This window comes from Fulvia fulva, chromosome 4 (genome assembly GCF_020509005.1).
Source record: "Fulvia fulva chromosome 4, complete sequence".
NCBI classification, from domain to species: Eukaryota; Fungi; Ascomycota; class Dothideomycetes; order Mycosphaerellales; family Mycosphaerellaceae; genus Fulvia; species Fulvia fulva.
Window position 1 is genome coordinate 883,879 of NC_063015.1, and position 12,238 is coordinate 896,116.

General features: G+C 54.6%; 9 protein-coding genes across 9 annotated transcripts; 7 read left to right on the plus strand and 2 right to left on the minus strand.

Annotated features, from left to right (window-relative positions):
* Nucleotides 1-739: 739 nt before the first annotated feature.
* CLAFUR5_04061 (RNA-binding protein 8A) lies at nt 740-1,291 on the plus strand (the record flags this gene model as incomplete). Its single annotated transcript, XM_047903209.1, has 2 exons — nt 740-997; nt 1,067-1,291. The coding sequence occupies 2 exons, from the start codon at nt 740-742 to the stop codon at nt 1,289-1,291; spliced, it is 483 nt and encodes a 160-aa protein (XP_047760353.1).
* Nucleotides 1,292-1,945: 654 nt separating this feature from the next.
* On the minus strand, nt 1,946-2,420 carry CLAFUR5_04062 (uncharacterized protein; the record flags this gene model as incomplete). The annotated part of the gene is made up of 2 exons (XM_047903210.1): nt 1,946-2,089; nt 2,112-2,420. 2 exons carry the CDS (start codon nt 2,418-2,420, stop codon nt 1,946-1,948), a joined length of 453 nt encoding a protein of 150 aa, XP_047761086.1.
* Nucleotides 2,421-3,287: 867 nt separating this feature from the next.
* On the plus strand, nt 3,288-4,916 carry CLAFUR5_20174 (uncharacterized protein; the record flags this gene model as incomplete). The annotated part of the gene is made up of 1 exon (XM_059463011.1): nt 3,288-4,916. One exon carries the CDS (start codon nt 3,288-3,290, stop codon nt 4,914-4,916), a length of 1,629 nt encoding a protein of 542 aa, XP_059318954.1.
* Nucleotides 4,917-5,478: 562 nt separating this feature from the next.
* On the plus strand, nt 5,479-6,560 carry CLAFUR5_04063 (Growth hormone-inducible transmembrane protein; the record flags this gene model as incomplete). Its single annotated transcript, XM_047903211.1, has 2 exons — nt 5,479-5,872; nt 5,929-6,560. 2 exons carry the CDS (start codon nt 5,479-5,481, stop codon nt 6,558-6,560), a joined length of 1,026 nt encoding a protein of 341 aa, XP_047760354.1.
* Nucleotides 6,561-7,222: 662 nt separating this feature from the next.
* Nucleotides 7,223-7,632, plus strand: CLAFUR5_04064 (Beta-glucosidase 1; the record flags this gene model as incomplete). The annotated part of the gene is made up of 2 exons (XM_047903212.1): nt 7,223-7,290; nt 7,437-7,632. 2 exons carry the CDS (start codon nt 7,223-7,225, stop codon nt 7,630-7,632), a joined length of 264 nt encoding a protein of 87 aa, XP_047760355.1.
* A 641-nt stretch (nt 7,633-8,273) lies between these two features.
* Nucleotides 8,274-9,064, minus strand: CLAFUR5_04065 (Low glucose sensor SNF3; the record flags this gene model as incomplete). Its single annotated transcript, XM_047903213.1, has 3 exons — nt 8,274-8,622; nt 8,674-8,917; nt 8,968-9,064. 3 exons carry the CDS (start codon nt 9,062-9,064, stop codon nt 8,274-8,276), a joined length of 690 nt encoding a protein of 229 aa, XP_047760356.1.
* Nucleotides 9,065-9,986: 922 nt separating this feature from the next.
* Nucleotides 9,987-10,352, plus strand: CLAFUR5_20028 (uncharacterized protein; the record flags this gene model as incomplete). Its single annotated transcript, XM_059462884.1, has 1 exon — nt 9,987-10,352. One exon carries the CDS (start codon nt 9,987-9,989, stop codon nt 10,350-10,352), a length of 366 nt encoding a protein of 121 aa, XP_059318955.1.
* Nucleotides 10,353-10,659: 307 nt separating this feature from the next.
* Nucleotides 10,660-11,115, plus strand: CLAFUR5_04066 (Alpha-L-rhamnosidase; the record flags this gene model as incomplete). Its single annotated transcript, XM_047903214.1, has 1 exon — nt 10,660-11,115. The coding sequence occupies one exon, from the start codon at nt 10,660-10,662 to the stop codon at nt 11,113-11,115; it is 456 nt and encodes a 151-aa protein (XP_047760357.1).
* A 108-nt stretch (nt 11,116-11,223) lies between these two features.
* CLAFUR5_04067 (Alpha-L-rhamnosidase) lies at nt 11,224-11,543 on the plus strand (the record flags this gene model as incomplete). The annotated part of the gene is given in 2 exon segments (XM_047903215.1): nt 11,224-11,242; nt 11,260-11,543. 2 exon segments carry the CDS (start codon nt 11,224-11,226, stop codon nt 11,541-11,543), a joined length of 303 nt encoding a protein of 100 aa, XP_047760532.1.
* Nucleotides 11,544-12,238: the final 695 nt, after the last annotated feature.

Sequence of the window (12,238 nt, forward strand, 5' to 3'; positions counted from 1 at the left end):
TGCAAGAAGCGCGCGAGGTGCAGAAGACCCCGTGGTCAGGTGTATGTAGGTACGCAAGGAGTCACACTTCCCACCAAGATTCCGAGTGGAAGAGCAGTATGAACTATGAAGGTCCAGATTCTTCTTGCAACATTCCAATACCCTCCACCTCCCCGAAGAGAAGTGAAAGGCGACGCTGCGAGCCCACAGCGATCTCCTTCACACAAGACGTGGTCGGGAGGGCTGCTCTTCTGATGAAGACCTTGTGGTGATTGCCGTGAGGCACAAGTAGCTGGATTGTCTGGTTGCTGGAGTTTTCATTGTGAGCAGAGATGGAAAGAGGCTGCGCTGTGGAGTGTTTTGAAGGGTGTATGGCTGAGCGCGGCTCTACCGTAGCAGTGCTCGGGTGGGGTCGATGTTGCATGTGATGTGTATGCGAGCTTCTTCCAGGGTGGGAGGCTGGTCCCGTAGGCACTGTCCACCTGGTGTGATGGAGTTGCTGGACCACTTAGAGGCTGACGTTACCGCGTACATCCAGTGGCTCATCGCGCATCGCTTGTCGCCACTTCTTGACGGCAGTATCACATGCGAATGGTGAAGTGAGAAAAGATGAAGTCGCGGGCGAAGTTTTCCTCGCGAAATGAGCACGTGCCATGTCGGCAGAACTTGCCGACCACCGACCGCGATCTGAGCGTCACACCTCCCACATTGGACTGCCCTAAACTCGAACACCACAACAAACCACTACGATACCTCCAAGATGTCAGACATCAAAGACGAGATGGAGGTGGATGCGCCGGCATCACCCGAACAGAAGAGCGACAACAAAAACGGCGGCTCAAACGACACCAAGACACAAGAGAACGCCGTCGCGGTCCGCAGTATCGAAGGCTGGATCGTCATAGTCACCAACGTACACGAGGAGGCCAGCGAGGAGGACCTGCAAGATCTATTTGGCGAATACGGCGAGATCAAGAACATCCACATCAACCTCGACCGGCGCACGGGTTATGTCAAGGTAAGGAATAGGCAGCATGGTTACAACACGTGATGGGCAGGAACAGCAGTACTGACGTGATTGCCTCAGGGATACGTGTTGATCGAGTACCCGACCCGCGAAGAGGCGCTGGCAGCCATCGAAGGCGCGAACGGACAAGAATTGCTGGAGCAGACCATCAACGTCGATTTTGCGTTCGTGCGACCCCCGCCAACCAAGACTCAGGCAGGACCAAAGGGCGGTCGCAAGGGCGGCAGACAGCGCAGTCGTAGCCCAGGTGAGAGACGTGGCCGCGAGGATGAAGATGAAGACTAAGGGCAGGACACACACGCACGGGGCCAGGAAGAATCCCGGATGGTCCCATGACACGATCACGAAAATGCTGGGCATGAAAGCTCCGGCAAATAAGGTTAGCAGCCGACTTTCATGTCGGCAATGTAGCTTTGACATGGAAAGGTAAGCGGTTTGAACTGGATGCCAGATAATCATTGCTGACCAGCTTTAGAACTTCGCACGATGCCACGCACTATCAATTTGGGTTATGTAATTCGCAGCTGACAGTGTTAGCGCTGTCCAGCGGCGTTCTTAAATTTGGTGCGACCGCGAAATTTCTCAGCCTCTGGATTGAGAAGAGACCACCAGTCGTGCTGCACAAGACCTCATCGTGTGCGGTCTGGCACGACAAGACCTGCATATTGGACCGCCTGAGCCCCCTGCCGGGACGACAGTCAATACCTTCGATTCAACCGACTTGCTGGACTTCCCGGGTGCTTCGTGTACGCCAACCTTGGAAATGGCGAAAAGGGGCAGGCTCCGTGCTTATTCCACCATGGAGGATAAGCCGCTATCACCAACTGCAGTGAGCAATGGACTCTTTACCACGCCCGGTGGTTGCATATATCGAGAGCTGGTAGGCATGAATAGGTTCCCCCCCTTTGCCACCACGGAGGACGAGCTGGTATCACGACTTCAAACCGCCGACGGGTTCTTCGAGCCCACTTTCGAGGCTTGCACCGCGAGAGAATTGCGAAGATACTCGTACCACCTGGGTACTGCAGCACGGGTCTGCGGACACCGCCACATGGAGATCGATTCCTCGGAGGCCACAGATTTCTGCAAGACATTTCGTACACACACGGGAGACTTCCCAAGTCCCATCCACGCGATGCCTGCTGAACTCTTGATTGAAGTATTCTCGCACCTGCCAATCCGGAGTCTGAAGCGTGCAGAGCGGGTCTGCAAGCGCTTTCGCAAAATCATCACCACTCCTGAAAATGTTGACACCTTCCTCACTACCAGACAGCATACAGCCCGGGCACGCCTTCACACACAGGTCGTTCGGTTCACACTGCGCGGTTTTGTGAACCAGAAAGATGGCGACTTCCTGGATGCGCTCAGCAGGTTTATCAATCGAGGGGGTTTGATAACCGACGCAGGTCGCCATCGCTACATGGCGGCAGCTATGGTCGACCTATTCATGCTCAATTTGACACATGTACCACTGCATGTCAATCGGCCGACAAGCCAGCGCCAGCTTGCATACTCTATGAACAACCTTCTCCACTGCCTGATACAGGTGCATGTCACAAAACATATGCCTCCCACGCCAGGATTGTCATGTGTGATATGTCAAAGATTAAATATCGATAGCTTTATGCAGCACACGTATACTGAAGATCTGGAACCTTACGGTTTCACAAAGGACAGGATCGAGAACTGGTACAAAAGGCTCTGGAATCCCACAATTCCTTGTAACGATTACTGGGCTGATGGCGTTACCTCCGCGGGAGTCCCACTCCTTGACACTGTTACAGCCGTCAATGAACCTCCGGAACATCTTATCACACATCTAATGTGGCACGAGGCTACGCCTGGCTCAGTGATCCAATGGAGCAGGTCAACCCTCCCGGTACGTCGAGGCCTCTGCTCAATGACCCAGCTCGCAGCGATCCTGGATGTGCCTTCTCTGCCAGAGAAGACCAACCTCCTCAGCATTCCGGGCTTGCCAAACGTGCCTTCAAGCAACGCCGCTGTGCCGGCGTACTTTTTTGCGTACATTGTGAAGAGCATGTGGGCGAGTGGGCTGGTGGAGATGGTCTTAAGCGGTGATTTGCCAATGGACAAGTTTGTGAAGACTGCGATTTTGGAGGAGCTGGATATTTACTGATGGATTGTGGCGTCCGCGTGACGAAGGAGGGAATTGCAGTGTTCACGCAGGTTTTTGCAAGCGATGGTATCTCTCGACATGGCTTTTTCTCGATGTGCATATTCTTCAACGCAATAACACAGTTCGAAGGTCGATACTCGAACCATGTCCCAACGACAAGCAGGAGACTCGACGGACGACAGCTACGATCTGCGGCGTAGGAGACGTGAACAGGCTCAGGAGCTCGCAGTGCAGGCTGTAGGCTCACAATCTGACGAGAACACCTCCAGGGCAGACTCGGAAGGAGAGGACATAGATCCTCGCGATGCTCGCGAGCTCCAGCGCAGACGACGTGAACAAGCTCGAGTTCATGCCAGAGCTCTCGCGCGAGAACAAGCTTGGGAGGATGTGTATATGGCTGATGCTGATGGCGAGGATGAAGATTATGAGCAGGGCTCACAATCGGGCAGTGACGACGACACATCCGATGCTATTCAGGAGATCATTAATATGGGCCGCCTCTTGTCAGAACGACTTCCCTCGAACGAAACCAATGCGCTGCTCGAGAACGTGGTCAGGCCACTGGAGGAACTCACGAGCGGACTTGATACGTCGCGACGTCGAGAGCTGAATCAACACCTTGGCGAGCGTCTCCATCGCGATCTTGAGCCAAGCGCTACCGATATTACAGCCAGGAGCTCGGGCAGTAACGCTTCCGACGAGAGCGACGGTAGCTCGGCGCACGAACCGTACACCACGGCATTCGATCCGCCGACTGCTGCTCCTGCTACACGGCGTGATAGCAGTGATTCGGAGCAGAGCACTGCAGCAAGCGCAGGTAGATATGATCCGGATAGCGATTCTGATACGGGTACGTTTGATCGCGAGTTGTATGGTCTGACGAGGGTGAGTCTGAATCACGAAGGAGCGCAGTGGGTGCTTGAGCAGTATCCGCACTACGGGAGATGGGTTGAGGGGCCACGCAATGCCCCAACCGGGCCCTTTGGCCGCACTACCAACCCTCGAGGCAACGATAATGCCTCACGCGATGGGTCCGCCTCAGACAACGACAATGCCGCACACGGTGTGGCCGCCTCAGACAACGACAATACCTCACGCGCTGGGACCTCATCACCAACTACTGTCCCATCTCTCCCCGGCGCCTCCCCGCTAGAAGCGCTCCCTCGTCTGGGTGGAGAGTTAGCTCAAGCCATCCGCATGGCAGACCACACTCGCCAAAACCCTAACACAACCTTTTCTAGCCAATCAAGTCTTTCGATCATGATCCCCGATATGCCCGACACAGCACGAAGCGCCGTAGGTGCTTTCATCGACCAGTTCAACAGCCCCCGCAACCGAAACGTCACCCGCTTTCGCTTCAACAACTTCGAGGTCATGGAAAGGGACATCGCTACCGCAGGCATCGATATCTTCGACATCTTGGTGGTGGTGCAATGCATGAGGCGAGCCAGAGTTGAAGACGCTCGCCGCACCGATCCGGAAATTCGAGCGTTCGAGGCGGAGATGTCGTTTCCACTGCGGCCAGCCGTGCAAAGGGAGATCATTGCTTTGGACCGCCTGGTGCTACTCCAACGCGCAACAATGGACAGACCGCTGAGGATTCCGGAGGACATGCCCAGGGTTCCAGTGAATTGGATTTGGTATAATGGGGAGCCGCGTGGTGCTGTGGATGGTATTGGGGTGATGAGGGAGGATGATGCGGAGGTGGATGCGTTGTTGGCGCAGTTGGTGGAGGAGGGGAGGGCGGAGAGGGCGGAGAGTTGTCATGGGTAGTTTAGTTGGGCTTTTGCGCAGATCTGGCATGGGATTTGGCTTACACACGTTTTTCCGACAGGTTGTTTGGGCTGTGAATGATGGGCAGTCTCGAGTTGAAGATGGAAAGCTGAGGGAGCTGGCGGAGCATACGATGCAGCACGAACGAACTTCTGGTGGAGTGAGCAGTCATGGAAAGTCGTGTATTTCTGTCCTTTCCACTCGTCAAGTGCTGTATTGCGAAGGGGTTCCCGCATGCTCCTCTCCCGGCCATTCGACCTATCACAAATCCTGAGTGGGGTGAGGTATCATCAGTCGTCGTATATGTGTCTTTTCGTCGTCATTGTCAAGTATAGCTCAGGCATACGCCTTTCACATGCTCGTCCTCCTTCAAAATGTCTGTGCTTCGGCATTCTCGGCTCTCTTTGCCGAAGCTCTGGAACTTTCGCGCTGCTCGTCACGAGATGGTCCGCCACGCAGCTCAGTCAGCAGAATCGTGACGTACGGCTCTCTCCACAACATCCGTCTGTCTACCACAACACCACCTGCTCTGCATCGCACACGACTGCAGACATCCTCAGCAATGGCGTTCCTCATGCGCCGACCCTTCGCCGTCACCTCGACCCTCGCCCGCGAACTCCAGCAATCCGCACCCCGAACCGTCTTCCGATCCTTCCAGACTTCCACCCAGCAACCCATCAAGCAGAACGCCTTCAAGCAGATCGCGCCCATCACGAAGCAGCAGAGTGTCTTCCGTAATGCGTTCCAGCAGAGCAGGAGGGGGTATCAGACACAAACACCGCAAACCCCACTGGCACAGGGTAACTTGACGCAGAGGCTGGTGTATGGAGGTGCCATCTTTGGTGGTACGCTGCTGGCTGTTCACTTGATCTTTAACCGTGAGACACGAGAGGATGGAGGTATGCCGCCGTATGAGAGGAGTTATTTGAATGAGACGTTTTTGCATACTGGGCTCGGTAAGGACATACACATATCGAAGCGGATAAGAGGACAACACTGACAATATCTCCAGGCATCGGCATCATCGGCATCGCAGCTCGCGCCCTGCACACGAACGGCTGGTCCTACCGCCTCATGTCCGCCAACCCATGGCTCGTCCTCGGCATCGGTCTCGTCGGCTCTATCGGCACCATGATGGGCTGCCACGCTACACCACCGGAGAACTACGTGCTGAAATACGGACTCTGGGCTGGCTTCAACGTCACGCAGGCTGCCCTGCTCTCGCCACTTCTGTTCTTCTCCCCGGCCATCCTCGCGCGCGCAGCTCTCTACACCGTCGGTCTGATGGGCTCCATCGCTTTCGTTGGTGCGACTGCAAAGACTGACAAGTACCTCTACATCGGTGGCCCACTCCTTGCTGGCGTCGCTATCGTGGCGCTTTCCGGTCTGGCTCCGTTGGTTCTTCCTGCGACTGCTGCACGGACGCTGATGTGGACGGAGAACATCTGGCTGTACGGAGGTCTGGCCGTCTTTGGAGGCTTTACTCTCTACGATACGCAGAAGATTCTGGCACACGCGCGGATGGCTGAAAGGGGACAGTTCAAGCGCGATGCTGTCAACGAGAGCATTGCGCTCGAGCTGGACTTCATCAATATCTTTGTGAGGATGGTGCAGATTATGGGCATGTCGCAGAGGAGGAAGTAAGAGCTTGGATGAAGCTGAGGACATCTCGACAAGGATGACGGAGAAAAAGGTGATGGAGAAGAGCCAGAATGTGACGAGATCGTTGAATGTAAGAGTAGTGAGATTCTCCCATGGCTTCGGATAACACAATAAGATAACAGATCTTTACCCAGTCCCTTCCTTCGCCGGTATATCGGAGTCACGAAGAGACAACCAAAATCACACGGCTAACCACACAATGAGGAAGAGTATTTCGAACAGCCATGTACCGGATCCCGCAAGCAATGAGTTTCGACGACGGAAATACTGCGAGAGGCAAGGCGCGGAACGTCCAACCATGGTCGTGAAACGATGTCAACAAACAAAAAGTTGCTCAAGTTCAGCAAAGATCCCATGTGGAACTGCATGACTGGTACCCCAGTCTATCGAAAACATGCAGGCCACGACGGCCACGCATGCTACTTACACGAGGCAACCCGCATCTGGCGGCAGCCCGGTTAAGTCGAGCACTTTTATAGCAAACAGGGTTATGGGAAGATCAATTAACTTATCACGTTAATGTTCCGGAAGATGATTATCAAGATATTCGGAAAGTGGCTCGGCAGGGGACTGTGCTTTTGCAAATTACGGCTGTGCTTCCTCTTACGGGGAGTGAGGTGCTTACGGGTGTTTTTTTGGTGAGGATGCGAGGGAGGATGTGTGGGGTCCTAATGATCGCGGGTGCGATAATGGGACTTTGGCGATGGGTTGGGTATGTATGTGCATTTGTGGCTGATTCTCCAAGATGAATACAAAGCTGACGGGGACCTTGCGTTTTAGGGTAGCGGATCTGCAAACTTTCCGTGAGTGGAACGTCCTTCACTTTCAACGGAGAGTCAGGCTGATTCCGTCCTCCAGATACCTCGTCGCGCCACTCGAAGCCATCAAGACTGAAGTGCGTAGCCGTCGCGGCGACATCGAATCCGTCACCGACAACTACGCGGCCGATCAAATCACCGACTTAGCCACCCGCGCCGGTGAGGTAAACGGTGTTTGCATCGTCTTCGGCAACTCCGACTCGGGCGAGGGCTACATTGTCGTCGATGGCAACTAGGGCGACCGGAACAACCTTACCCTCTGGCATGATGCTACGACCTTGATACGGAACGTCTCCTCATACTGTCCCAACACTGTCGTGGTGCTGCACACCACCGGCCCCGCTCTCGTCGACGAGTTCTACGACAACCCCGACGTCACCGCGATCCTGTGGGCCGGTCTCCCCGGCCAAGAAAGTGGAAACGCTCTTGTCGATATCCTCTACGGCTACGTCAACCCTGGAGGCAAGACCCCGTTTACGTGGGGACCTGATCGGACGAAGTATGGTACTGACGTGCTGTATGTTCCGAATAACGGGGTTGATGCGCCACAGTTGGACTTTACGGAGGGGATCTTTGTCGATTATCGCTGGTTTGACAAACAGAATATCACGCCCATCTACGAGTTTGGGTTTGGGCTGAGTTATACTACGTTCGCGTACTCCGATCTGCAGGTGCAGGCTCATCAAGTTAGACCTTACATGCCGACTACCGGTTCGTGGTGCTGTAGTACTGGATTGCCGACACCCCGGTCATCTGCGTGGCAGCTTGAATACCGCAGGCCAACATCACCCGACGGAAACTCGACTTGGTCGAGAACAGCTCCTTCAGTGATGTGACTTCACGCTCTTTCTCGAATGGGATCTGCGTCTGGATTTGATCATACTCGGCCAATACCCAAGGATCGCTTCAAATCTCCATTCGCATGCAATCTGACAAGTGTGCGCAATCCCTCTTCCGTCTTGCCTTGACTGATGAGGTATCGCGGTGACTCGAGAAAGAGGAAGATCATGGTAGCGATGATCACTGCTGGCACCATCTGGACACCGAATGGAATGCGCCACTGACGGTCGTCGCTGAAGGAGACGTAGGTACCGTAGCTGAGCCAGGAGCTGACGATGCCACCAACGCCGAGCATAAATTGAACAAGTCCGGTGACGAAGCCTCGAATGTCAGGATGGACCAGCTCGGCTTGGTATATTGGTACTACCATGACCAGAACACCGATACTGGGCGTTCCTGTCAGCAAATTATTTCGGTGAACGGACCGGGACACTCACGCCAACCCAGCGATGAGTCTGCCAGCAATGACCATGGCATAGCTCTCAGCACCGGTCTGCAGACCATCTCCCAGACAAAAATCCAGTCCACCAACCGCGATGGTCCATCGCCGTCCGAATCGATCCGAGATGAGACCTGCGATCGATGCTCCGAAGAATGCTCCTGCAGTCAACATCGATGCAACAAGACTCAACTCTGCAGTGCTAGGGTTGAACTCGCGCAGGAACGATCCACTTGAGATGACTGCTTGCGTTAGAGTTGTTATACCGGAAGGATATCATCAAGCTACGTACCTTCGGCAACGATGGTCAGGTCATATCCATAGAGGAACGATCCCAGCGCCGCAAAGACGCCCACGAGGACCTGGTAGACCTTTGGTGGTAGTGCCATGTTGAAGCGTGGATCGGGATCTCGTGTACGACAGTAAGACAGCGAGGCTTGGATGACTTCTCATGTAGATCGCCAACACGGACAAACTTCGCATGGCTGAACCACGCTGCACTCCACAAACGCTCTTTTACGAGCTGAACACGTGCTGCGGGGGCAAACACGCGCTAACAGAAGCTTGCCGCAACAACATTGTCCAGAGCCGGGTTACATTGCACCGAAGATTCTGTATACTACACCTACTACTGCGACAGGTCTGGACCTCGACGAGGGATGCTACTGAAACATGATACGCCCAACGGGACTCCACGCCGAGCACCACGCTCCCAACACCATCGGGATTGGCGAATCTCAGCTTCGCCTGTCGTGGTCTTTCGAGGGCGTTGAACTGGGCTGGAAACAGATGACGTATGAATTGCAGATTCTCTGGTCTGAGGGGCAAAGTGATGCCGTCAAGGTCGATTCATCTCAGTCCAGATACATCCCTTGGCCATGGCGACCAAACCGTTCTGGCGAGCGCTGCTCAGTGCGGGTGGGAGTCATTGGTGGGAGTGAGGACCACGCCATGTCGTGGTCTGAATGGACCATAATTGAGACTGGGCCTCTGGAGCTGAGCGACTGGGAATGCTCTTTAATTCAAGCTGTTGGAGACATCATCCTTCAACGACCAATTGTCTTCGGCAAAGTCATCGAGCCCTGAGCGGATGTCCGCTCGGCACGGCTCTACGTCACCGCCGATGGTATCTATGATGCCCGTGTGAATGGAGTGGCAGTTTCGGATCAAGTACTCGCACCTGGATGGACGAGCTACAGTCACCGGCTGTTATACCAGACCTACAATGTGTCTCATTTCATCCGCAACAACAAGTCGAAGGATATTCATGTCACAGTCGCTGATGGATGGACTGCGGAAGACTAGGCTTCAATGGAGGCCGTAGTAACATCTATGGCGATGCGGTCGGCGTCGTTGCTTTTCTGGTCTTGTGTCATGACGATGGGAGGAGGGACTCTTTTGGAGCGGATGACTCCTGGCGTTGGACCACCTCATGGGATGGCGAGCCTCTACGATGGAGAGGTCTACGATGCCGGAGTTCGAGTGCCAACTGCTGACAGCTTCGAGTGGCGTCCCGTGCGATCAATGGCAATACCTCGCACCATCACAGCTCCGGATGGACCTCCTGCGCGACGTATTGAGGAGATCCCGGTCACCAAGATGTTCAAGAGTTCTTCTGGGAAGTCGGTGCTCGACTTTGGGCAGAACTTCGCTGGCTTGGGTCCGAGTGAAGCTTAACTTCCCTGTGCCTTGCGAGGTGACTTTTCAACACGCGGAGGTCCTTGACAAAGGCGAGCTAGGGGTCAGACCTCTTCGTCGGGCAGAGGCGAAGGACACTCTGCTCATACCCGCGAACACTCCACTTGTGTGGGAGCCGACATTCACCTTCCATGGGTTTCGGTACGTCCAAGTCGAAGGCTGGCACAGAACTATACCAGAAGGCGCAGTAACCGGCATTGTCGTGCACACTGCTACGGAGCGTACTGGCCACTCCCGTTGTTCGAATGGTCTTCTGAACAAACTGCATCACAACATTGTCTGGTCCATGAAGAGCAATTTCCTCAGCATCCCCACAGACTGTCCGCAGCGAGACGAGCGACTTGGCTGGACGGGCGACATCAATGTCTTCGCAGACACTGCAAACTATCTGTTCGACACTTCTGGTATGATAACTTCTTGGTTGAAGGACGTGTCAGCTGAACAAGGCCAAGCAAATGGCATTGTTCCACTTACTCTTCCCAATGTTGTGCCTGGTCTGGCAGATGAGTCGCATGCCATCTGGGGTGACGTTGCTGTCATGTTGCCGTGGGCCATGTATACCGCATTTGGCGACAAGGCTATTCTGGCTCGGCAATACCGTAGCATGGAAGCGTGGCTTCGATGTATCCCACGTCGTGAAGATGGTCTCTGGGACTATACTTCAGACTGGAAGCTGGGTGACTGGCTTGATCCAGTGGCCCCCCTGAAGATCCTGGCAACGCAAGCACTGATCCCCTATTAGTATCAGATGCATTCCTGGTCTACACATCTTCGCTGATGAGGCAGGTCTGCCAAGTCCTGAGGATGGAATAGGAAGTTGGGCACTGGCAATCAGAGCGCGCACGACTGCATGAAGTATTCCACCGGGAGTATGTAAGTCCATCAGGACGTCTCGCCGTGGATACACAGACAGCGTATACTCTTGCACTGCATCTTTCTCTCTACGACGAACCTGGTCAAATTCGGAAGGCAGCCGAGCGGCTCGACTACCTGGTCCGCCGCGGCGCTCGTTTCAGCATTGCAACTGGCTTCGCTAGTACACCATACCTTGGACATGCTATGACCAAATGTGGTCTTTCAGATGTCTTCTATCGTATGCTCCTCCACACCAAATGCCCATCCTGGCTTTACCCTGTCACTATGGGCGCAACGACGATGTGGGAGCGGTAGGATAGCATGCTGCCTTCGGGGGAGATCAACCCTGGGGAGATGACCTCCTTCAATCACTTCGCTCTTGGTTCTGTTGGCTCGTGGATGCATTGCACCTTGCTCGGTTTACGTCCTCTCGAGCCAGGCTGGTCGATATTCGCTGTTGAGCCTGTCCCGGGAGGCGGGTTAGAGTGGGCAGAAGGATCATACGTTAGCGGCTATGGATTATCCCAAGTACGCTGGAAGATAAGGCGAGATGCTGAGACGGCACCGAATGCGAAGCGAAGTGAGGTGTTCTGGATTCGTGTGGAGGTGCCGCCTAACGCAGAGGCACGTGTCACCCTGCCTAGTGGTGGCTAACAGCAGACTGTTGGCTGTGGTCGGCATGAATGGGAGGTCGATTATGTGTCGCCTGAATGGCCTCCTCGAAGTATCCAAGCCCGATTTGCGCCCAGCGAGGGCGATAACGAAATTGGCAGTACGCCTCCGTAAGCAGATGAGACAGCCTCAGAGGAACGACTACATACACAGAGCTATGAGAAGAGCTTCAGCCCCCTAGCAGTGATCTGAACCTGAAGGGATCTGGAACGTGACCTCGTTCCAATGGACATGGGCTCAGCGTACCTTTCCCTGTAGGGATTGGCTTTGAGCTCTTCCGCGAATCATGTCTTTCCAAAGCCGACGCTAAGGAACGCCCTTCTGCTCCCTCCCGTACT